The 25,103-nt window shown below is 32.2% G+C and overlaps 1 protein-coding gene across 5 annotated transcripts; it reads right to left on the bottom strand.

The window, feature by feature from the left end:
• Window positions 1-232: 232 nt before the first annotated feature.
• Window positions 233-24,128, bottom strand: LOC660943 (orexin receptor type 2). Of its 5 annotated transcripts, none has more exons than XM_015981532.2 (9): window positions 23,992-24,128; window positions 19,592-19,805; window positions 16,121-16,159; window positions 11,440-11,582; window positions 8,676-9,014; window positions 8,524-8,621; window positions 5,853-6,134; window positions 3,704-3,733; window positions 696-876 (listed from the first exon to the last, which is right to left on the bottom strand). In XM_015981532.2, exons 2-8 carry the CDS (start codon window positions 19,753-19,755, stop codon window positions 3,722-3,724), a joined length of 1,077 nt encoding a protein of 358 aa, XP_015837018.1. In that variant the 5' UTR covers window positions 19,756-19,805; window positions 23,992-24,128; the 3' UTR covers window positions 696-876; window positions 3,704-3,721. The 5 variants fall into 5 exon arrangements, with proteins under 5 accessions (XP_008195421.1, XP_015837015.1, XP_972230.2 ...); XM_015981530.2 differs by lacking the exon at window positions 3,704-3,733 and adding an exon at window positions 2,911-2,979; XM_008197199.3 differs by lacking the exon at window positions 3,704-3,733 and having other exon boundaries at window positions 233-876.
• Window positions 24,129-25,103: the final 975 nt, after the last annotated feature.

The raw sequence follows: 25,103 nt of genomic DNA, 5'->3' as shown, positions 1-25,103 counted from the left end.
CTGCCATTAGGGTCGCAAACCCAACTCCGGTCGGAAACGATAAGCACAAACATCTTTGCATTTGTATCATTTAATTGCGTTATTTTTTTGTCAACCACTCAAAAAACGCTTTGTTTCATTGGGTTAATTAGTCGTCGGTATTTCTATTCTGTTTCTCTAATCGGATTGTGCAGTGAAATGAAGGAAAAAAACTTGGATTCGTGTTGTGTAGTTCCGGAAATAAAACAAGTCGGAATAAAAAAACATATTTATTAAGTAATAGTAATAACAGAAATACATTAAGAAAATCACAGACATGAACATCGAACAGAGAGTAGCAAGAATGGTGATGATGAGAGGCCAGAGGCCGAGTTGGAAATGCAAAGCGTATCTTGCTTATCTACAGGGTGGGGCATAAAGCAGCCCTGGACGATACCCACTTCCTTATTGCAAATTCTAGTGCAAAAAATTAAATCACTTATCCAAAACACCCCGTATGACAAAAACAAATAGTTTAGTGATTTTTGTTAAGAAAGTCGGTATTTTCGGACGCCGCACAAATGACTCACCCTGTATAACATTAAACATTTTTACACAAAAGTCTTAAAACTACAGCTAGGCCGGTATAAAAATACGTGATATGGTCGACGAATCGAAAAACCTGACTGTTTGAGCCCAAATTTTTCGATTTTTCTGAAACAAAACGGGCTTATGTACAGGGTGTCCCACACAAGTATTGAACCAGGGCTTGGGTGTTCAAACCACGCACGTCTTGGTCGTTTTCTGGCTTGACTGCAGGCGTCCGAGCGTGAAATGAAGCTGATTATGCACAGTTGGCACTGATTTAATCCTGTGTAAGTAATGGAGTTGTGTGCCCGAGCCGGAACTGTCGCCCCACTGTAAAAAATTATGTTTGTTTTAATTCCGAGTTAATTGTTTCGTTCGGGGTGAATTCGTTTACTTTAGCTCGGCGGAGTGGAAGTTTCGGAATTAAAATATTGCAGTTTTATTCCATTTTCATAATGTTTTATTGTGTAATCGGGCTGGGGGCGGTGTTACACGGCCACCTGTTGCATTATTTAAGGCGCGCAAAAATGGAATTGTGTTATGGAAAAGTTTGGGTGGTAACAATGTTGAAAGTAGTGCACAAGTTTGATGGGTTTAAAGTTCGGTCTGGTGGGAATTTGGGATAGTGTGTGGGTGGGTGTACGGAAGGAAAAATTGAAACTGTGCGCTTCCTAATTTAAATCAGAAACTCGTTATCTTTTATGTCACTTCGTGTCGGTGGTTTCTCATTATGAAGTCCCCTGGGATTTGTCAAGGCTTAAAGGAATAAACGAGGGACATATTTAGAAATGTTTATTGGAGATCTGTTCAAAGTTACACAAATTATTACGATCAGCGAAAAATTCTTTGCTCTTCGATTAGATCAACTTTTTTTAATAATATAAATAAACTTAGAAGAGAATGTTCTAATTACTTCAGAAAAATCATTTTGGGATTTAAAACTCAACAATGAAGCTTCTCTCCTCCCTTACCTTTTTATTATGATGCATCTAAAAAATCCTGATGCGAGTTTTTTTTATATTATCATTATTAAATTTCTTATAAAAATATAGATAAACAAGGAACATATTTGAATTAATGAAATTTTTGAATGAAAGGATTTTTCCAAGATTATTAGTTTGGTGTTAGCAACAATTTTATTAATTTTTTTGCTCAAAACATCGTTTAAGCATCGTTGTTTTAAAATAACACTAAAATTTCAACTATTTTTTCTTAAATTTTTTTTGGTCTAAATCACTTAATTAACTTTAATTATAAGGAAAGATAGAAAAACTCCGAAAAAAATCATAGGAATCAAAATATTTAATACAGTTTTTTGTGCAACTATTAGTTCTTGAGATATGGTAAAAAATACTTTTAGAAGACTAACCCTGTATTTTTTATATAAAAACTTAGAATAAGTTGAATTCAGTTATAAATGCAAAATCAATTCAGGAAGGAATATCGTCTTATTAACGATAAGGAAATAATCCGAAATCACAGTCCAAAAAGTTCAGGTTCAATCCCTGACCCGGCCAATTTTTTTTTTAATACTAATTAATATATAAAACTGATGGACACGATAGAATTTTTATATAAATTGACATCTTATTAAAATTGAATGAATTGAAAAAGAATTGCAACAAATAAGCGGAACAAAAATTGATTTAAATTCTGGTCATATTATTTTTGTTTGTTATCTAATTGATTTAAAAACGGTACTGTTTCAGACTTGTACCAAAAAAGCGATATTTATTTCGCAATAACATTTATTGACCCGAATTTACTAAAATCTACAAATTTCCAGCGATTGTTTTCTTTTTTCAATTGAACAAAGACGGCGTAAAATTTCATTACCAACCGTTCAAAGTCCCTAAATAAGCTAGTTTTCCACCGTCAGCAAGCACAGGCCACTTACACCCGAAATGAAAATCATATTTTCCCCCAACGCAATAAAATTTATGACGAAAAGCCTTTCCCGGGAACAATCGGCCCTTATTTCACCCTTAGAGGGTCGTCAAGGCGCAATTTCCGCGCCCGTATCCGCTCACATATCTGTTCTTAACGTTTTCTCCGACTTTTACTTTAAATTTAGCTTCGATAATTAGTCAATACTTTCGAGAGCAAGTCCTTTGGGATCGCTTCTGCTCCTAACGATGCCGAATTTATCGTGTTGTGGTTGCACTAAGCTTACAAATGTATTCGATGAGGCACATGTGGAGAACCGATCGCATGCAATGCAACGTGAGAGAGGATTCGAAAATGGCATGCAGAGAGTGCATAAAAATTTTATGAAAGGACTTTTATCATATCGAATGGCCTCTTGGAGGTGACATTTTGCTAGGGAATTTCACGAGCGGTCGGGAGAGTAAACAAAATACTTACCAGCCAGGAGCAACGAATATCGGGTTACGTGCGAAGGCTCATCTCTTCAAGAACTATTTTAAGGCACTTCTAAAAGAAACAAAAATAAAATAAAAACAAAACTGGGCAAGCACTAAGTTCTACTACATGCGGTATTCCCTAAAATAACTTACGACACGCTGGGTATTAAACGTTTCATTTCGTCACGGTTTATTATTGATTTTTCGAACAAATTATGTTTTACAAAAAATCGTTTACTTGATTTTAGGAAATTTAGGAAATAACTTGCAAATTAAATCAAATAATCCAGTAATATAGTAGTAGTTCCAACGATTGACTCAAAAAACGTGGGTTCGATCCCCGGTCCGGCCATGTTTTTTTTTTATTTAAAATCAACACTATTCCACATTTAAGCAGTTTGTAGACTCAATAATGACATTAGAGCATTGTTTATTTATTCTGAGACACTTTTGTTTTTTTACGTTGATTTCAAGCCCATGCTGTATGTTTTCAATGCGTGAGCAGTGACGTCGCTTCTCGGAAAACGCAACAATAAAGTCGTATTTATTTTTAATTTCCGAAGAAAGCTCGTTATGAGATAAACTGTCGTCAGGCGCGAATGAATAAACACGCGAAAAATTCCCCGACTTGTTTACAAAAAATACAAACGGTGGCTCTCTTCGCACGTGCCGATTATTCGATTCGCGATTGATTTGTTGATTTTCGTGTGGAATTTTTGTAAGCTCTCAAATTCCGCCACAAAAACTACTCTAATAACAGGCATAATACAATCAAGCAAAAACAATCAACTGACCGAGGCCGTCCGACGTCCTCAAAACTCGCCCTGAAAGTCAGAAATTTAGTTGTGGTAGCCATTAATCAATCGAAAAATCGCTTCCTGGCTTCACGTTATACTACTATTACAATGGGAGATTCCGAAGATAGAAAGTTTGCTCTTATCACTTGTCACTGTCAGATGTTAATTAATAATGGAAAAAGCTCTTAAGTGCGCGGAATGAACCGCTTCATAAATACAAAAAAGCTTAATTTATCAAAGGGGACGCTAATTGAAAAACCATTCAGAATTAAATTATTGTCAGATGTTGTGTGTTGGAAGTGTCATTAATAATGGAACAACTTTTGGCGGTTTTGCCGAGAGAATGATCGATGATTAAAAAAGAACGGCCATCAATTCTTTGCGGGAATCCCAGCAAATAGACCCAATTAGGGCCACCACCAATCGAAATTTGAACCAAAAAGTAACGCACAAAATTCATATCTCTGTCGATTTTAGTTTTTTAAATGGTATCAGCTGTTTCAAAACAATAAAAACGCTGTTATAAATTATTGATGCATTTCAAAGCTAGTGTCATTTATACTCTCATTGAGAGATTTAATCATTACAATTTTATCAATCTTATTAAAAAAATAATTTGATAAAATGCGACGTTTTTCTACTTTTGAAACAGCTAATACATTTTGACATCATAGTGACATTTGTAATGTCATGCGTTTTTGAGTTGTAACGTCATTTTCAATTTTTTAAGTGACAACCGACATTTTTGTTTACTGTTTTAAATAATACACATTCTTATCATTCTGATAACAGACTAATATGATAATAAGAAAAAAAATTAAAAATGATATTGAAAAAATAATTTAATAAAATATAAAGAATATTGTCAATTAAATACAGAAAGTTTTACGTTTTTGTTCTTGTCTTATTTTATAAAAGGCTCTTGTTTTTTTCTGTTTTTTTAATGATTAACATGAAAACACTTAAAATCACTTCTTATATAAAATAAAGCATGAAAAAAGGTAAGGATTTTGTATAAAACTTTCGATAATTTTTTAACTTATTTATTTTTTCGTCTTTCTTATTTTTTTTGCTTTGTTTTTTGTAATTTTTTATACAAATGAGAAAAATAACGAGGTGTACTATGCAAAAAGGGAATAAAAAATAAAAATGACCAATTCGAGGATTGAAAAATGACTAATAACAGAAAAATATGAATTTTGTACGTTACTTTTGGTGCAGACTGTACATATTTTGTTGACAAACACTGTCTTCGATCAGTTTCAAATCTAATAAAAGAAGAGCAATCAACAAACTCCACCACTTTAAAAATGAGTAAAAATAATCGTTTCTCCATGAAAAATACGAGCTTTTTTGCGTAAATTTTTCATGTTACAGTCGTCGGTATTGTTGGTGGCTGTAATTTACCACCTTTTTTCTTACTTCAGCGACAATTAAAGGCTTTTGAAGCGGAAAAAGCATCACGTACGCCACGTAAACCCAATTTGTGGAACATTTGAAGTTTTGTTCTTTCGTCATAATCCAACATGACGTTATATTCTGTGTGAGTGAACAACAGTTCGAGATGAGAATAAATTTAATCACGGGTGGAAATTGATTCAGGAAGTGGATTAAATCCAGCGAATTTCCGATTTTTCGCACTGGGCTAGCGTTAATTCTGGATTATTGTGTATTGTAATTACTTGACTATGTTCCTGGAGTCTATTATACAAGAACAACAGACCCCCAAGTCAAGTGTTTGCATACTTGTACAATGTTGCAGTTAATAATTAATTCCCAAGTTTGTTGATTGAAGTTTAAGGTGTTCCACGTACCTCTGTTTTGTAATTTTTCAATCAAACCGTGTTAATTACATTTCCCCGAGCTTAACCTCGTAAGGAGCAAACACCCTGCCTAAGTAGGACTTGGGCGTATGATAATTAAAGCAAACAATTATTAAAATTTGCGTCACCTCCCAACTACAGTGAAATTTACTTTAGTTGGTGGCCCTCATAATTTGGTAACACTTTGATCGAAATAAACCCGCAAAACTCCGTTTCTTGTCAGAGGCGGTATTTTTCTTCCGTGTAAACATATTCACCCCTTGATGATTTGCATACGTTCCCGACTTAACGGAATTAAAATCAGGAGATGAAACAAGTTTTACCTGAATATTTTGCCGGCGTCTGGTGAAATGTATATCGATGCAAATCAGATCTTTGATGGAGCGCCGGAATTTGCGCGAAAGGGCGCAGTAGATGATGGGGTTGAGGGCGGAATTGGCGTGGCCGAGGAGCACTAGGTTCATTTTGAGGGTCTTGTAGGGGCCGTTGTTCAGGTCGTCGAGGAGGCTCACCAGGTGGTAGGGCATCCAGCAGCCGGCGAACACGAACGCCAGCAGCAGGAGGATGCAGGCCACGCGTTTGCGGCTCCTCATTAGTCTGTTTCTCTGGAATTTTGCAGAAATTGATTTTTTGTAATTAAGCATTTTTTTCCTTTCTTTAAATTTCGTAAAAAAAAATTAAACCATACCTTTACTTATTATCAAAGTGTAATAATACCAATCTGACAGCCTCTAGCAATCTTTTTTTGGAACTTCATCTAAGTATCAGATTTTAAGACAGGAAATTCTCATGTTAGAGATCGTACAAATTTATTCCAAGCAGCAATTCAGTAATTTTTTCTATGAGTGTCATAAAAATTTTTGTTTTACAGAAAAAAGCATCAAGAAAATTTAATCTAAATAAAAAACATTGAACTAAAACAACTGATACTGTAAATTAAATTTTGTTCATTTTTTTTATTCTTTCTGTGATTAAGTTAAATCCAAAAAATGTCTTCAATCCTTTGTTCAATTTTTCCAGGGCGTTGGCAACCCTAGTTTTGTTTAAAAAAAACTGCTGGGATAGACTGTATTTATTTCTTTTGTTCTATATTTATATTCTATATTTTGTTTGGTTCTTGTTTTAATTCAAATAAAATTCTATTACGTTTATTGTTTAGTTTTATTTTTCTTTCCTACGTCTTTTTTATAGATCTACGTTTTTACTATTTGTGTCTTTGGCGCTTGTTATAGACCTAAAATTGCTAAATTATTAACTTTTGAACAATTGGTCATCCATTACACATTTCTTAGGTCTCATTTTAAGTTTTTTTTATTTATATTTATACATTGTTTTCAAATATTTCTTACGTTTCACAATTGTGCCCTAGTTAAAAACTAATAGAAATCAGCGTTTACCTGCTTTTTTATTTTTTAACTCTGTGCATGCGATTTTTTTCTGAATATTTCTTAAAAGTCCTTATAATAAAGACTAATTAATTAAAAATGTTGAATTTAATAAAATATTAATTAGTCTAATTAGTCAAATTAGTTTGAGGTTTGTTAGTTCTTACCTTTTTTCAACTCTTGCGTTCTTGAGGCTTTTGTTTTCCCGTGTTTTCTTTTATACGTTCTTAAGTTTGGGTTCTTCTAATCATGATTTTCTTTTTTACTTCTCTCTGTTTCTACGTTTGTGTTTTAATGATACGTTCTAAATTTTTGGACGTAATAAGATAAAGTTTAGTTACGTTTTTTACGTTTCTTTTGTAAATTGTTTTGTTTTACTTTCTTATCTTCTGTAGTATTTACGTTTTAATTTTAACGTACTGTATTATGGTTCTATATAATTTATTACGTTTTGTGTTCTTAACTCTTTTTACCTTACGTTCTCTCATCCTTAATTTTTGAAATGTCTGAGTTTGAATTTTATCATCGGTTTTAATCTTTTTTTCAATTCTTTCTTCTTTCTGCGTTTACAAGTTAAGTAAACGTTAATTTCTGAAAGAATACTTTTTAACGTATATTATGTTAGTTTTTTGACTTTATTCCTATTTTTAAATTAATTTTTTTAAGTTTTTCCGTTTCTATAAGGTTTCAAGTTTGCCTCTTTTCTGTTTAAATTTGTATTTAATATTTACATTCTTACTTTACTTTTTTAGGTATTTATACGGTGCGTTCAAAAAGTCTTTACATCAACTCTTGCTGTGTAATTTAGATTGACAGATATTTATTGTGTTTGATAGATTATCGTTTGATACATACGCTCAAAATTTCACAGCAAGAGTTGATCTAAAGACTTTTTGAACGCACTATATGTTTGTTACCTCGATGTTTTTTTTTAATATTTCAAAATTATTTCTACTTTGTGGGCCGGTTCATAGAAAGCACTGTTAAAAGTTAATTCGTTGTGAAAAGTTAACAACGCGAATGGACTAATCAAATTGCTTCAATTTGTTCACGTGACCAGTTAATCACGCATTTAATTGCAGATTAAATTAATCACGCTTCTATAACTTTTACAGTTCAGGGTTATTAATGAGGAAGCAGTAATTATTATTATTATTATTAAACATGAAAATGTTTAATTCACTAAAATGTTTCTGGAATTAAACCCAACAAACATATTTTAATCACGTCAGTCGGCCGTTGCAATTTGGGGCAGATATTATCAAACCTATCGATTTATTTATTTATTTATACAAAACAAACAGAACTATTTTCAATCGTATATAAATCGAAATTTGGGGAAAATAAATATTTGAACAAGTAAACAATTCGTCATGAACCTGTCGGTCCCGAAATGAAATAAATAAAAACTCTGAATCGTCTCAACTTTTAAACTCTCAACCTTTGATATTAAAACTTCGCATTTTCCATCTTCACTAATTGAAAAATTCAACAAAGCCGCTCTCAAAGAGCCCCTCAATTCCGAAAGAAGTCGCATTGCATAACTCAATTACAAACGAAAAGTGTCCTCGATTCATTTTTTTCGTATCAACGCATTCAAATCGCTCACCTGTTGCATGCAGGACAGCCCATCGTTGCTGTCAAAGGGCGGAACCCCCGAGCACAGCGTCCTGCTCATCATCGAGTAGGCGAACAGCATTATCATCCCTATAATCGTTATTTTTCGGTGAAAAAAAAAATTGTTTAGTGGCGGAAAAGTACCTGGCACCACGAACATGAAGATGAACCAGGTGATGCCGAGCGCTTGGCGCATCTCCGAGCCCGAGGAGCCGAAGTAGGTGGTCCAGTCCTCGCGGCAGAAGTAGGCCGGGATGTCCAGGCTCTTGTTGAAGAGGTGGATGTCGTCCATTTTCCACGTGCCGGTCACCAGCAGGATGGGCAGGAAGAGGACGAAGGACAAGAGCCACAGGACGAGGATGACGATGACGGTGTTGCGCTTGTTGAAGCAGCGGTTGAAGAAGCCGAAGGGCTTGGTGATGGCCAGGTACCGGTCGATGGACATGGCGGTGATGGTGAAGATGCTCGACGCCACTGAGACGCCTATTATCACATTTTTTACTTCAAAGTAAATTCATGACTGAAAGTCACGAGTAAAAATTCCACTTTTGCACCTAAGTATTTTTTTTAATTTTTGTCAATAAGAAGCGTCGCTACGACCACGTTTTAAAATACACATTTTATTGCAAACAGAACACAAGAATGCATCATACAATACATCATATTATGAATTAAACGCCAGAGATCCTGTATAATGTCAAAATTTTTTAGTGTTTTAGCAGTAATCCTTGTGGTAAAGATAAGAAAAATATGAAATAACAAATTAAAAAACAATTACCCCTTACATAATAAGGCAAGAATAGAAGGATAAAGTCACAATGTATTCTGGACAACTTTCTTATTATTTTTTCTTATTTTTTATTTCTTATTTTGTTCTTATTTTTTTATAGTGTTTTGCTTTATTTTTCTTATATTTATTCACCGAAAGATAGAGGAATGGACTCAGAAACAGTAATGAAAATGTTGGTTGCAATTTAAAAAATTAAAAATATCTTTTCTCAAAAACCGGTGATGTAATAATTTTTGAAAGAATTTTAAAATGTAATATTTGCAAACATAAAATCGATCAGTTTGATGTTTTTTTTATGGGCCATAATAATCTTTATTTACTACTTAAGTATAAATATAAAGATACTGTGTAGTACGTTATTCAAAGGAAAAATAAGTTAAAGGGAGTGTAAAACATTATTTGCTTTTATTTATTTATTATTTATTGTTTACATTACTAAAGGATTTATCCAAAGGTATATTCATATTTTCTTTTAATGAGTAAAAACAATTACTTTTGGTTCACTTTGATAAAAACCATTGTGGTGCAAATGACTAACCTGTTACCATGACAACTTATGTAAAAGTTGATGCCAAGAGTACGCTATTTGCACCACAATGGTTTTTATGGAAATGAACTGAATATACAATTTTTAATAACCAATAAATTTAATACCACGGAATTTTTTGCGCTATTAGGTAGTTTATTATAACTTTTCAGGTCAAATATATTTTTGTTACTTGTTTCCAAACAACAACACGGAAGTTTATTCACTTGATTGGCTACTCTAGTATTATGAAATATTATGATTAATGATCATGCACGCCTGACTGTAAAGGGAATTTATTTTTGAGTTTATTTATTTCCACCAGCGTACAACATAACGTAACAAAAATATGTCTATGCGTTACTTAAAACTCACCTTATACAGTATAAATATTAAGCAAAAAGTAACAGTAAATACTGAAAACATAACGTGTGGAAATTGAAAAACTTCTTTCTTCAAAATAATTATATAAAAAAAGCAAACAATAGAAGTCAATGAAGGTTTTAGGAAAATAAAAGTTTTAAATTCATTTTTCTGAACTAAAATCGACTATAAAAGAAATTATCTCTTCTTTAATGTTTTCCACCATCCCGTGGTGAATGGAAAAATCAATATACGTTTACCGCTAACGACTACTAGCAATATATTCGGGAAAACAGGAGAATATTTTGAATATTTAACGAAGTATAAACACGACATGTGTCTTCTAGACGGTTTAGAGAAAATACCAAAATAAAAAATGTGTCAAAATAGTCATCTATTTGTGAATGTGGTGAAGACAAAATAAATATTTAAAAATCTCTCTCGTTCTTTATTGATTTGTCTAAATAATTGCGTACGCTGATAAAGAAAATGTAGCATAATCTCTAATTTAAATAAAACAATTTGTTCTTCAATTAATAAAAAATTGTTTACACTTCGTATGAAGGTTAATTGTGCCGCTGCTGAAACTGAAATTTCTAGCAAAAACTCCTGTTTTCTTTGGCTTGAAAACATTTCGACAAATTTGAATTAATTTGGATTTTTCCTCACATTTCATTCCATTATTCCTCGCTTAATGAGAAGTTAAGTCTCGAAATGAGCACTAAAAAAGCGATTATTCTCTCCTGTTGGCAGTCAGTGATTTAAGAATCAGAAAACTGCACACCTGGCAAAAAGTTAAAGACTAAGTTGGAAATTCTATGCAAACTAGCGCGGTAACAAAATCCGACTCTAATGTAGTGAAGTAATTTATTCAAGTTTCGTGTGTATCGTATAACTAATGGAAGTGCAAGATTAGCCTAATTTGGGGAGCCAGTCGCGCTAAAATGCGTCCAATTATAAATTTCTGTCAGTTTGAAACTCGCTTGGCGTGATCGTCAGCAAAGTTAACATTCACTTTTTACAAGCATTAATAAATGATGACCCAAAAAACGTGGGTTCGATCCCCGGGCCGGCCATGTTTTTTTTTATCAAAAATCAACACTAATACACATTTCAGGAATTTATAGACAAAGTAACGCTGATTCTGTAGTGCAATGTATTAGTAACTGGCCAAAAAATGTGTAAAATCTCGTGTTTTGTGGCGAAATCTGGGGCACTAATCTACTTACATTGGAAATACGCCGATATTTTGCAGGTGTACTCTCCGAAGCTGTAGGTGGAAGTGTAGGCGGCGTAAGCCGCATTGGGCATACAGACGAGTGCCACTAAGAGGTCGGCCACAGATAAGTTCACTAAGAAGTAGTTGGTGACGCTGGAAAGAAATCACAAGTTTGCACAAAGCCGGGATCAAATTTGTTGGACGGAGTAAATGTTTGATTGTTTACGCTTTTTATTTATCAAGCAAATATCAGAGCTAAGAAGGCCTTTCCCACCCCTGCACTACTCTAATTTCGCTCCTGAAAGGAGATTTATTTTCTCCTTTTATTTCGAAACTTAGTTTTCATCTCGTAGCCGAAGTTCTCGTCTTATTATTCGGAGCTGGAGAGAAAATTTCAAGGCGGGCTCAAGCTCCTGCAAAATTTATCAATCACTCTCACTTGCATTTTTTGAGTGAAGCAATAATTTTCAATCAAGCTTTTGCGAAGTTAATAGTTTCAGCGCCAGTTTTTCACGGAATAAAATCGATAAGAGGTCAGGCCACCTCAAAAATAATAAAACAAGCGAGTTGGAGAGGAAACACACAACATGGGGGAGCATGTTTGAGAGTATTAACTTCTTTTCTCCTTTTACATTTCTCCCTGATCTATTTAAAGTGTACCTGTGCGTACTCTCGTAAGCCGATTCATTGCGTAAAAAATTCATAAACTGTTAAAATTGTTGGAAAAAAATCGTGGATTCGCAATTTGACAAAAGTGACGTGTTATTAAAACTTGCGCCTGGAATTTACGACCCAACTTTTGTGAATTTATCTTTTGGAACTTAAAAAAGACTGAGTTTTCCATCGGATCAATTGCAGGAGATGGTGCATAAAGTAGCGCTAACCGCATTTGCTTCCATTTGCAATTGACGTTAACAGTTTTAGGCTTGAAAGCCGATTCATCTCGAAAATACTTACTTTGTAGCCGTCACAGACACTCTGGAAAAATTTGTCAAAGTGGGGAATTATGCACGAGACGCTCCGCATTCATGGAATTACCAAGTGTTTTGCTTTAATTCCGGCGAGTGATGGATTTTTAAAGACGGAGGTAATTGCAAGTGTGGCATTATTCACTTGCGGTTTGGTTTCGGAGATAATTATACCGCTGTTTGGTATTTTTTCGGCTAAAGTAAACCGCGTATTTTTAGGCCGTGTTTATTAAGCTGAAAATAAAATACACACGGCAGTGTAGGTGTCCCGATATCCTTTTATTCGTATTTTATCGGGAGCGTCATTTTCGCGCAAACGGTATCAAATTTCGAGCTAATTTTCCGGGGTCATTTTTCAAGCCGTTTGCTTATACATTCCAATATGTTCGGCTGTCACGGCCTAAAGATATATTTCCGCAAAGTGAGGCAAAAAATCAATTTGTTGTCTGTTTTCCCTGACTTGGGTTATAACGTCGTGTCACTCCTTGTAGTCGGATGTCGCTCGTTTAATTTCAACTTGAGAAAATGTTGACACATTTGCAAAAAAGCGACTGATTATTACTTAGAAACTAATTCATTAATAGGCGACGCTTGGCGAGGATTTAATTTCGCTCTTATCTTCAGCAGACGCGAAATTAGTTGTTTGTTTAGAAATTTTAATAACGAACTCATTCCTGCCACCTTGGAAAAGTTTTAATACCTGAATGCCTCTAGGAATTCCTCCTAGAAACTAAACTAATGGAATGACTGCTTGAAATTCAGGATTCGGCCGTAAAATTCCTCATAACACTAACCGAGCTGAAATGAAAGAAAAAAACTAATCTCTCATTAATTAACTCAACGTGTTTTATTGCGAAATGTTGAAGAATTTCCTGCTTTTTTATTTTATCATTTTATTAAAAATGGTTTTAAACAACGAAAAATGTAAATGTGCTACAGTTTTGTGTTGATACAAGTGACTGATTTTGTGGTTTTTGAGAAAAATAATAAACGCAGTTGTGCCAACAAGTCGTACGTTTTTGGCCAACTTAAAAGACGTAAAAAGTATGAAACCTACTTTTTTTGACATCTAGTTTAGTTACTTAGCACCTTGACTGTGTAATAAAAATTTGAAACGGCAGTTAAATACAGGGTGTAACGAAAAAATTAGGATAAAAATGGAGTAAAGGTTCCGTAAGACGCTAAAGTTCACAACTTCTTTTCGTTTTTTTTTTCAATAACTTGTTAATAAAGTAATCGATTTTGGTAAAATTTGCTATCAAATCACATATTTTGGTCCGAGTGGCGGATTTTTTTTTTATTTTAAACATTTTTGTATCTTGTAAACTTTTTGTTTGGACTACGGATATCTAAAGATTAGGATACGAAACGACAAACCAAACGTTCCAGTCTTTGATAGTTCCGTTAATGTCGCCAGAGAGCGCAGTTGTTTCAAGTTGTTCAAAATTTTCAGAGCAAGAATTAGAAAAAATGGGTGTATTTACATAAGGGTTAGCACAAGGCAAACAAAAAAATCAGACAGATATAGCATTAAATTCACAATAATAAGTGATAAAAATAACGAAAAAATTTTATTGTAAAATATATTTAAAAAAATTCAAACTTTTACTAAATTGAACTCTGCCCCATATTTTTGAAAACGCTGTGAATACGGTTACAGATGCAAGAAAAATGTTAGGAAGAAAGTTGCAGAGAATTAAATTTTCTACAAAAAGGACTACGAGACCATATCCTTATCTTTAACCATTTAGGCCCCAAAGTAGTTCAAAGACGCTCAAGCGACGTATTGGCATCATTTTGCCGATGGTCAAGTATTGCAAAGTTAATTTATGTCTAAACCGTTGAAAATAGAAATATGGTGTCGCGAACTTTTTTGTAGGAAATTTAATTCTCTACAAGTTTGCTTTTCACACTTATTTTGTATCTCCAACGGTATTTGCAGCGTTCGCAGAAATAAAGACGGAACGCAAATTAATAATTCTAAGCGATAATTCTTTGCGCACCGTCGCATATTTATCGAAATGCTGGGAATACGGTTGAAGATGCAAAAAAAGTTTAAGGAACAAAGTTGTAGAGAATTAAATTTCCATTAAAAAACTTCGCGACATCACATTTCTATCTTCTACAGTTTAGGAATAAATTAAATTTCCGTTACTTGATCACCGGTAAAATGATAGGAATACGTCGCTTCAGCGTCTTTGAATGTCTCTAGGGCCTAAACTATTGACAATAGAGAAATGGTGTCGCGAACTTTTTTAAAGTAAATTGTATTCTCTACAAATTTCTTCCTAACATTTTTTTGTATCTTTAATTAAATTTTAATTAATTGTGTTAAATTTTTTAGAAATTTTTAAGTGTAAATATGAACGATAGCTTATTTTGTTGAAATTAATAATTAATTACATTATTGTTAAGAAAAATCAACGAACATAAATGAACTTAAACCAGAATAAAAAAAAAGAATTCAAAAAAAACAATAATAATAATAAGTGACCGAAATTTTGAGACATCTATGTACATTATTTAAAAGCAAAATAAGAACCAAACTAATAGGATATCGTATAACAAAAATAAAATTTGTCCCAAAATGTGTTAAATTGTTAAGAGGTGAATATTTTGCAATAATGAAACAAAAAAGTTGCCACCAAAACATGTGGTTCCGATAGCAAATTACTTGTACCAAAATTTACAAAAATGGATTATTTCATTAACAGGTTATTAGAGAAAAAGTATAATATTTTTTTATATTCATTCATATTTTAATGTCTAAACATTATAGCAATGTAATAATTTGACGCAACGTTAAGTAAAAGTAAATAAAAATTGGATTAAAAATTGAGAGCATGTTCAACCGTTTATTTGGTGGAGAAATAACTAATGAAACATCTCCACTGAGAGATGAAAACGGTGGTTATCCAACTGTAATTAATTGTAACAAGAGTGTGATAAATGCAGTGCAATTTTTAACTTACAATAAATAGGTCAAGGGTGGAAATCACAAATTAACCCTTGGACGGTGATACAAAAATGGTGGATGCGCCGGGCTATTTTCCCAACTCAGTCAGTCAATAATGTAAAAGATTATGTGAGTCGTTTGCAATTATAATTTCGTGGACGGTTAAAGGAAATTGAATGGATATCAAATTTTAAGTAAAAATCTCCGTTACTTTGCTCCCCAGAATCAAGAAAGAGTTTCAATACAACAATCCCTAATCTAGGCCACAAATATTTGTAATTTAGGCGTCACGTTATCACTTTTTCACCAAATAAGATTAGGAGCAGTGATTATATTTGCTCAGTTCCTTGTCGTATTTGCTTAATCCAAATTTCGTGATATTCGCCAAATCCCATAATTACCCGAATTGTCGTTTGTTGACATGAAAAAAGGATTATTCTATTTAAAAACCTACACAGGCTTCCACAAACACACGCCACCAAAACCAAACTTTGATCCTCCTCCGTGCCAACTTAATTATTAAAAAAAAATTCAAACCCGAGTGAATCCCCGGAATCCGAGTTTCGCTTTCTGTCTGCAAATGCACCACACGCACCGCAATATTTCGTATGGATTATGCAAATGAATGCGCCACTCTGGCACGAACGAATTAATTAATTTAGTTAACGTTTTCTGCGAGTAAACTTGTAAACTCGCATTGAATAGCGTTCAGTTAGTTTGTGCACTTTTAATAATTGTGATGTGTTAGTCAACATAAAAACACCTACGCCTCACGTCGCGAAATGCTGTTGTAACACCACAGAAACCTGAAATTTAAGAAGAAATTGGGTTTAGGCGAAACAGAAAGGTTTTAAAGTCGATCAAAAATTGATTCGTCGACTGAAGTTTAATATTCATTTATTCAGTCGAGCTTTCAGAGTAAATGAGATCGCAGGTCGAAGCATAAGTAACAAATTGTGTCAGCCTTGTTTATCGCAATTAAGCACTCGCTCAAAAATGCCTACAATTTTTTAAGGATCAATACGTTTTTTCTCATGATTAGAATTGGTGACCTGAATATTCGTAATTGCATATGCATTACACATACGACTAACGATTTTATGGAAATAATAGGGTTTGTGGGATACTGTCATTTTTACCAGTAATATCTAGAAACCGGATTTTAGGAAACTTTTCTAACACTAATTTTAAGGACTTTTCTTAAAATTCGAAATACAGATATTAATTTAGTTAATTTAGTGGCTATTTTATTTTACATCTAAGGATTTATAATTCCTCAGACTTCTGTCTTTCAATCTGATTTGTTCTTAGTGTTTCAATCACACAGTTTTTATGTTTCTTATATTATTTCCAATTTTTGTTTCTTTATTTTCTCATATCTCATAATCATTGTCTAAATTTCTTAGTTTTTCATGGGTTTACTACCGTTCCTACTTTGCTGTTCTATAGTTTTTTTTCTTTTAGTCCGATTTTTAATTTCACTCTTTTTTTGTATTTTAATTTAAGTTTTTTTAGCTTTTCAGTCTCCTATAGAGTATTGTTTTTTAATATTATTTTAGACATTAATTTATTAGTGTCTCTGTTTTCTAGTTCTATAATTTTTTAGAATTTTTTCTAGCAAATTATTTTTAGCAAGTTATGCTGTTTTTATTAGACTAGAACACGAAAATCACCAAATTTGGTCGAAAATGACCAAAAATTTACCTTTTCTATCCGTTTATTCAGCAAAAACAAAAAGTAAGCGAATAAATCACAGAATTATGTCGAAAATGACATATTTACCTTTTTTAAGCGTTTTTTCAGGAAAAACTCAATTATTGCGCAAAATTTCTTAACAAGTCAGCTAATAAATCACAGAATTATGTCAAAAATTACATTATTTTTGCACGTTTTGAGCATTTAAACACATTTTTTGACCAAAAATCAAGTTTTTTCCCCTATTTTTATTAAACTAGAACGAAAAAATCACCAAATTAGGCCAAAAATTACCAAAAATTTTTTTTTAAGGGTTTATTCAGCAATAACTTAATTATTACTCAAAATTTCTTAAAAAATAAGCCAATAAATCACAGAATTATATCAACATTGACATTATTTTTGCAAGTTCTGAAGATTTTAACACGTTTTTAGACTAAAAATCAAGTTTTTCCTTCTGATTTTATTAAACTAAAACGAAAAACCGCCAAATTTGGGCAAAAATGACCAAAAAGTTACCTTTTTTAAGCGTTTTTTCAGCAAAAACTCAATTATTGCGCAAAATTTCTTAACAAGTCAGCTAATAAATCACAGAATTATGTCAAAAATTACATTATTTTTGCACGTTTTGAGCATTTAAACACATTTTTTGACCAAAAATCAAGTTTTTTCCCCTATTTTTATTAAACTAGAACGAAAAAATCACCAAATTTGGCCGAAAATTACCAAAAATTTTCTTTTTTTAAGGGTTTACTTAGCAAAAACTTAATTATTACTCAAAATTTCTTAAAAAATAAGCCAATAAATTACAGAATTATATCAACATTGACATTATTTTTGCAAGTTCTGAAGATTTTAACACGTTTTTAGACTAAAAATCAAGTTTTTCTTTCTGATTTTATTAAACTAAAACGAAAAACCGCCAAATTTGGGAAAAATGACCAAAAAGTTACCTTTTTTAAGCGTTTTTTCAGCAAAAACTCAATCATTGCGCAAAATTTCTTAACAAGTCAGCTAATAAATCACAGAATTATGTCAAAAATTACATTATTTTTGCACGTTTTGAGCATTTAAACACATTTTTTGACCAAAAATCAAGTTTTTTCCCCTATTTTTATTAAACTAGAACGAAAAAATCACCAAATTTGGCCAAAAATTACCAAAAATTTTTCTTTTTTAAGGGTTTATTCAGCAATAACTTAATTATTACGCAAAATTTCGTAAAAATAAGCCAATAAATCACAGAATTATATCAAAAATGACATTATTTTTGCAAGTTCTGAAGATTTTAACACGTTTTTAGACTAAAAATCAAGTTTTTCTTTTTGATTTTATTAAACTAAAACGAAAAACCGCCAAATTTGGCCGAAAATGACCAAAAATTTACCTTTTTTAAGCGTTTTTTCAGGAAAAACTCAATTATTGCGCAAAATTTCTTAACAAGTCAGCTAATAAATCACAGAATTATGTCAAAAATTACATTAGTTTTACAAGTTTTGAGCATTTAAACACATTTTTTGACCAAAAATCAAGTTTTTTTCCCTATTTTTATTAAACTTGAACGAAAAAATCACCAAATTTGGCCGAAAATTACCAAAAATTTTCCTTTTTTAAGCGTTTATTTAGCAAAAACTTAATTATTACGTAAAATTTATTAAAAAATAAGCCAATAAATTTCAGAATTATATCAAAAATGACATTATTTTTGCAAGTTATGAGGATTTTAACAAGTTTTTAGACCAAAAATGAAGTATTTCTTCCCGATTTTATTAAACTAGAACAAAATAAAACACCAAATTTGATCGAAAATGACCAAAAATTTACCTTTTCTAAGCGTTTATTCAGCAAAATCTTAATTATTGCGCAATTTTTCATAGAAAATAAGCCAATAAACCACAAAATTAGGTCAAAAATGACATTACTTTTGCAAATTCTGAGGATTTAAACACATTTTTAGATCAAAGTTTTTCTTTCTGTTTTTATTAAATTAGAACAGAAAAATTGCCAAATTCGGACAAACTTTGGTAAAATTTTAGTTTTTTTTGTTTCAACTTTTATGCTAAGATGAAATTTCCCGAAAAATTAACAAATTTTACAACAGCAAATTTAGAACAATGTTTAGGTCCAACAACTAATTAACTTCTTTAAAGATGTTTTTGTGAGTAAAGAATTTTAAGAGTTCAGCAGCTTTTATTACCTAATTCATGTTTTTTACGATGTATTTGACACCAAAATAAAGTTTTTAACTTCCCAAAAAGCCAGTCTTTAGCAATAACCACAAGACATTGTTGCCAACTATCGATAGTTAATTAAGTTCAGTGAAATATTATTATTTATGACCGTGCATACGCCGATCTTTCAACCATAAATAAATAGGAAAAATATTTACATTTCCCGTGATATTATTGATAAACGTATTGACTATTTCCCTCGATATTTGTTATTTAGTGGCAACTTCTCGCCCCAACTATCGATTCGTTCATCATAACTAATCACCCTCCAGCGAGAATTCGGCAGTAAATCCCCGAATCTCCCCTTCTTACCTTCTCATATACTGGTCCTTGATGACGACCCAAATAACGAGCACATTGGCCAACAGCGCGACAACAAACACCGGCACATAAAGTCCAATCACAACAAAATTATCTTCCCGGAACGAGCGCAGCACATCTTCGACGGTCAGTTCGGTCTCATTTGAGTGATTCATGACTTTTTTCACTTCACTCGATTAGATTTTTCCAAAAGTCCGCCGCAGACCTGCAACAGATGAACATTTCATTCGGCATTATTGCATCGGTCCGAATCATTTTATTGTGAGACGCTGTAATGGAATTTCAGCAACAATTCGATTTTTCAGCGCTCGCTTTCGAATGCGAAGGTATTCGTGCGTGAGTTTTTCACGAGTTGGGTATTTGAATAGCTGAAAGGGAGAATCGGGACATTTTCTAGTTGTGTGCCGCTTTAATAACGAAACAGGAATCTTGCCATATTCCCAGTCAATCATGGAGCGTTATAAAAAATTCCCCAAACTCATTCGGCGTGTAATGATACGTTTCCCGATAACACAATAATAACTTGGAGGCATTCGGCTGCTCGTTCCGTTTGATATCTCCCTAATTAAGGAAAAATTACTTTCGAAAAAACTGCACTTGACAGGCTTCCAATCTAAATAAATCTCTGCACAGTGATTGTTTTCGGATTTAATTAAAACGCGGCGCAACTCGAGATATGACTCCTCAACTATCAGTCCGTCTAATCAACATACAGGGTGTTACAATAAATTTCCCCCCAATCCGCTTGGACTGATGGATGATTTTCAAATCCCACTTTCCTCCGAATCGTCGCACTTTTTGTTGTCCTATCTCAAGGCGGGTTAGAGGCGATATTTTATCACTTTTGCCACCGACAGAAGCAGCCACGGTTCGATCAGTTGGCCTTAACGTTTTGCAAAAAAATGATTTTTTTCTGTTTGTTTTCGCGCGATATATTTGACTCCCCTCGGTATTGATACACCTGTGTGTGTGTGTAAAACAACACGGTGTGTTTACAGTTGGCATACTTGAATTGTATAGAGTCAATATTGTGTTTGTCGGACGCAAAAGAAAGCAAATAGTTGTTTCATTGCAGCAAATAAAAAATGCCAATTAATAGAGAGAGCATCTTGAACAATAGACAAAGCCGTCGTGTTTGGGGGCCTCTTTGGAGAGGTTTGGTCCTTCAAAGCACTCGCCAAAGGGCTCATGGACGGCTCATCTGCATATTAGACCAATTTTTGCCCACAAATTACACTAAATCATTGTGTGCGGATTCGAGTTTAATTTAATTAACGCCAGGATTTCTCTCCTACTTTATTATGTACATAATAAAATTAAATGGTAATCGCTGTTCGACTTTAACGACTTCTTGACTAAGCTAAATCCTTGGGACTGGATCTGCAGTGTTGCCAACTTTGGGAAAAAACTCTGAGATCTGTTTGACATTCAAGAATTGTTAAAGATTATTATTTTAAACAATTTGTTGATAATAATAAGGAAACTGAAAAAAAATCATTTTTAGAATTGATTAACTTAGTTTTTGAATGTAAGTTTTGTTCCGAAGCAGTTGTAAAGAATACACGTGATCCATAAAAATTGAAACTTATTGAAAAAGAATAGAATAGAAAAATAATTTGGAAAATGTAGAAGAAATGTTTATAAATCAATGAATTATTTAGACCAGTCTGTAAAAAAGAATCTTGAAAAGAATTTCCACAAAAAAATTAAAGATGCGTTCATAAAATTATCTAAAATAAAGACCTCTTTTTGAATCTAGAGAGTTTTAGAAAAGAAGGACAATTGAGAGAATGTAGAAATAATGCAGATAAAATAGTTTGTCAGTAAAGTCTAAAGAATAATTCTAAAGAAGCATTTGGAGAAGAATTTATAGATGAATTTCTAAAGATGGATTTAAAAACAATTTTAGACAAAAATTCAAGAATCTTAAGAAAAATTTAGATACTAATGCTAAAAAATAATCCAAAAAATTCTAAACAAAACTATTCATATCTGAAACAAAAAGAAATGTAAAAATATAGTAGAAGAAAAAATAGAAAAGTAGAAAAATGAATAATATAGAATATAGAATTTCTGGAGAATGCAGAAGTATTTATTAATGAATTTTAATTTTAATTAATGAATTACCTACAGCCTACAAAAAAATTATAAAAGAGAATCTGGAAAAAATCTGCAAAAAAATTTCAAGATGGATTTATAAAATAAGTATTAGTGAATTAGTGAATTTTGTTTTTGTATGTTAAGCTTTGTTCAGAAGCAGTTGTAAAAAATACACGTAATCCATAAAAATTTGAAATGAAACTATGATACAATTTTGAAAAAGAACAGAGTAGAAAAAAATTTGGAAAATGTATAAGAAATGTTTATAAATCAATAAATTATTAAGAGCAGTCTGTAAAGAAGAATCTAGAAAAGAATTTGCAAAAAAATTAAAGATGCCTTTATAATATTATTTGAAATAAAGTCCTCATTTTTAATCTAGAGACGGCTTTAGAAAAGAAACAGAGAAAATTAGATCTTAAAAGAAAATTAGAAAAAATTACAGAAGCGATATTGAAATATTCTAAATAAAACTATACAAGGATTTTTGAAAAGTTGCAGAGTGGAATTTAGAAGAAAATTTGAAAAATGATCGAAAAATTTTAGAATCAAACGAATGAAGAATTTAGAGAATTTGAAAACGAACAAAAAATACTTTTATAAAATAATCTAAAAAAGAGTTCAGATTTTAGATCTACAGACTGCTTTAGAAAAAAATCAAGAAAAATCTTAGCAAAAAGCTAGACGAGTCCAGAAACAGTGCTATAGAATAATTAATTTTTTTGTTAAACAAAACAAAGAACTATGTAGAAGTGTTTCTCGGTGTTTGTTAAAAAAATAATTCTAAAGAATAGTCTACAAAAAAAATTATAAACGAATGTAAAGATGGATTTATAAAAATAATTATTGAAAGAAAAATCTAGATTTCAGGACTAGAAAGCGCTTTAGAGAAGAATTAGAGAAGAAAAATCTAAAGAAAGGTACAGAAATAATGCTAAAGAATAATTTGGAGAATTTCTAAATGAACTTTAAACTTTTTTAAAAAGACGGAGTTGAATCTAGAAGAGAATTTTAAGAATCCAGAAGTGTTTACAAAAGAATTGTGAGTAGAGTTTCAAATAGTATAAGTAGAAAAGAAGTAGAAAATAATTTTAAAGAGACAATTAGAGGAGAACTTATAAAAGAATCTAAAAATGGATTTGTAAAATAATAACCTAAACAATACTAAGTACAATCTGGAAAAATTGTAAACGAAACTATCGAAGAATTTGGAAGACTAACGTTGTTTTTTATACATAATTCGTGTTTAGTGCAAAAAATATATGTGTTAGTGTTTTCATTTTTTTCTTTTTTTCTTTTTATTATTGATTCTTTTTACCAGGTTCGTTTGAGAAATTGCAAGTAGCATAGTTGGCAACACTGAGAAACTATTAATAATTTAAAGTAAACTAAACTTTCCAGGGCCGACTAGTTTGTTCATTTCAAAAAAAAAAATTTAACATGAAAATTATTTTGCAAAAAAAAAATTAAAATAAATCTTCTAGTTTATTGTTACATATCAATTAAAAACGAATAATAGAAGTTACAGTTTGTCGGTATTTGGTGATTTTTTGAGCCGAATCAATTACCTCTGCGTGAAAAGCTCGCCCCCTTGTGAAGCCAGCAAATTCGGCGAAACCTTTGAAAGAATTCGCAATTCCATTGGCACAAAGCAGTTCTCCTGCATCAAAAATTTGATGCGAAATTTTCGTGTCCTGCATCCGACGTAAATCGGATGTGTAACAAATAATTAAACTAAAGAGCTTACGAACCAACACTTTGTGAGGTGGCCAAAGCTTTGCGGCTTTCAAACGCTTTGTTAGTGTAATTTTTGGCCAAAACTACTCAGCGCTTTGTTTGTTAGTTCAAATATTTACTTAATTTTTCCTTCCGAGAAAAGTTTGAAATAAATTAATCGAACACAATCGTATGAGTCAACATTTGCGTACGAAAATTTCAGCGAATCGCAACGTTCGTTTTTTTCAGTTTGAAGAGAAACGAATTTGATAATAATTGCCTGAAATCGGACGGAAAACTCGCGCTTCATCCATTTTCACACTAATTAAACTAACAAACAGGAAAATTTCATCCGCACCTGTAATTAGCTGAGGAAAAATACCACGCTGGCCAAACTAGCAATAATTAAACAGTGGGCCTGTCAGGGGCAGAAATTGGAAATTCGACTTGTTTGCACTAAGTGGGCATTAAATTCCAATTTGGAAGATCGATGCTCTGAACAGCTTGCGCTCGTTTATTACAAGTGTAATTTATTTTTTTTCCACGGTTTTTTTTCTCTTAATATTTTTACTGACCATGGTTGGCCCATGTTCCCGTGCCCATCGTCTGCAACTCCACTAGCACAACACTTGGGTCAAAGACGTTTCGAGGACTGAATACGCGCTCAGAAGTTGAGCTGGGTTTGCGCTCGCGCGAGCTTTTGTAAATTTACCGGAAATTTTGCAAAACTGGGGTTCATGTCTTAAGACCGGATGTTTGTAATTTAATATGGTTTTTTGGGCTTTGTTGTGACAGGAGCGCTGTTCACACAGTTAGCACAGCTGCAAGTCGTCCGTCCACGAAATTATTGCTGCGTTATTTTTAACAATTATTCACGATCGGAAGTCGCAATTCAGGACGACCGGTTTCGCTCGATTTGTTTGATAATAAATAAAGTGGTTAAAATAAACGGGTTTTAAGTATTTTAATGATTCATAAAATTTTTATTAAGCAAATACGAGAGCTAATCTGTTTGATGAAGAAGTAATAACGTGACGCTGGAATCGCAAATATTTGTCGCTAGATTTAATAGAAATTGAGTCTCTTCATAAAACTCGACCTATGATCGACATACAGGGTGTCCCAATATTGAAAAAACACTAAAATCATGTTTTTTCAAATATTTTTGGACGATGCTTTTAATAATGACGATTTTAATCTAAACTTGTATTAGTTGGCTCTGCTTAAATTTTGAATTTTTAACGAAAACATCTTTTCTTTTCATTTTTTACACAAAAACGAAGGATTGCAGAAATGTAGGACTTTCAGACTTAATCTGTTCCAGTTGTCTAGCGTAATGCAATTAGAAACATAGAAAAATTAAAAGTTGAATAACTTGAAAAAGTTAAATGGAACACTTTATTTTTTTTCTTGCTTCTCAAAGATTATAAAATTGACTATTTAAAAACATAGTTTCAAATGCCTAAAGTTAATAACTAAAATGGTGTTTTGCTTTAAAAGTTAATTCCAGCAACAATTAAAGTAACATTAATTATTATTATTAGCTGAAAATCACTTATCGACTGCTGAAACAATGGTTAATATTTTTTTTATGTGTTTATCAGCAAAAGACACTTAACTGTTAATGTTTTTAGAGAGACAATGTTCCATTTAAAATTTTTCTTGATTTTTTTTCTTATTGCTAAGC

This window comes from Tribolium castaneum, chromosome 3 (assembly GCF_031307605.1).
Source record: "Tribolium castaneum strain GA2 chromosome 3, icTriCast1.1, whole genome shotgun sequence".
Taxonomy (NCBI): domain Eukaryota; kingdom Metazoa; phylum Arthropoda; class Insecta; order Coleoptera; family Tenebrionidae; genus Tribolium; species Tribolium castaneum.
The sequence above is the reverse complement of the archived record's forward strand: the minus strand, read 5'-3'. Positions and strand labels throughout refer to the sequence as shown.

Excerpts from the sequence above, each read along its gene's own strand:
- LOC660943 (XM_008197199.3), bottom strand. The coding sequence starts at position 19,755 with ATGAATCACTCAAATGAGACCGAACTGACCGTCGAAGATGTGCTGCGC. Across the intron at positions 9,015-11,439 it reads AATATCGGCGTATTTCCAAT|GCGTCTCAGTGGCGTCGAGC; the intron begins GTAAGTAGATTA and ends ATGTGATAATAG. Across the intron at positions 8,622-8,675 it reads CTTCATGTTCGTGGTGCCAG|GGATGATAATGCTGTTCGCC; the intron begins GTACTTTTCCGC and ends TAACGATTATAG.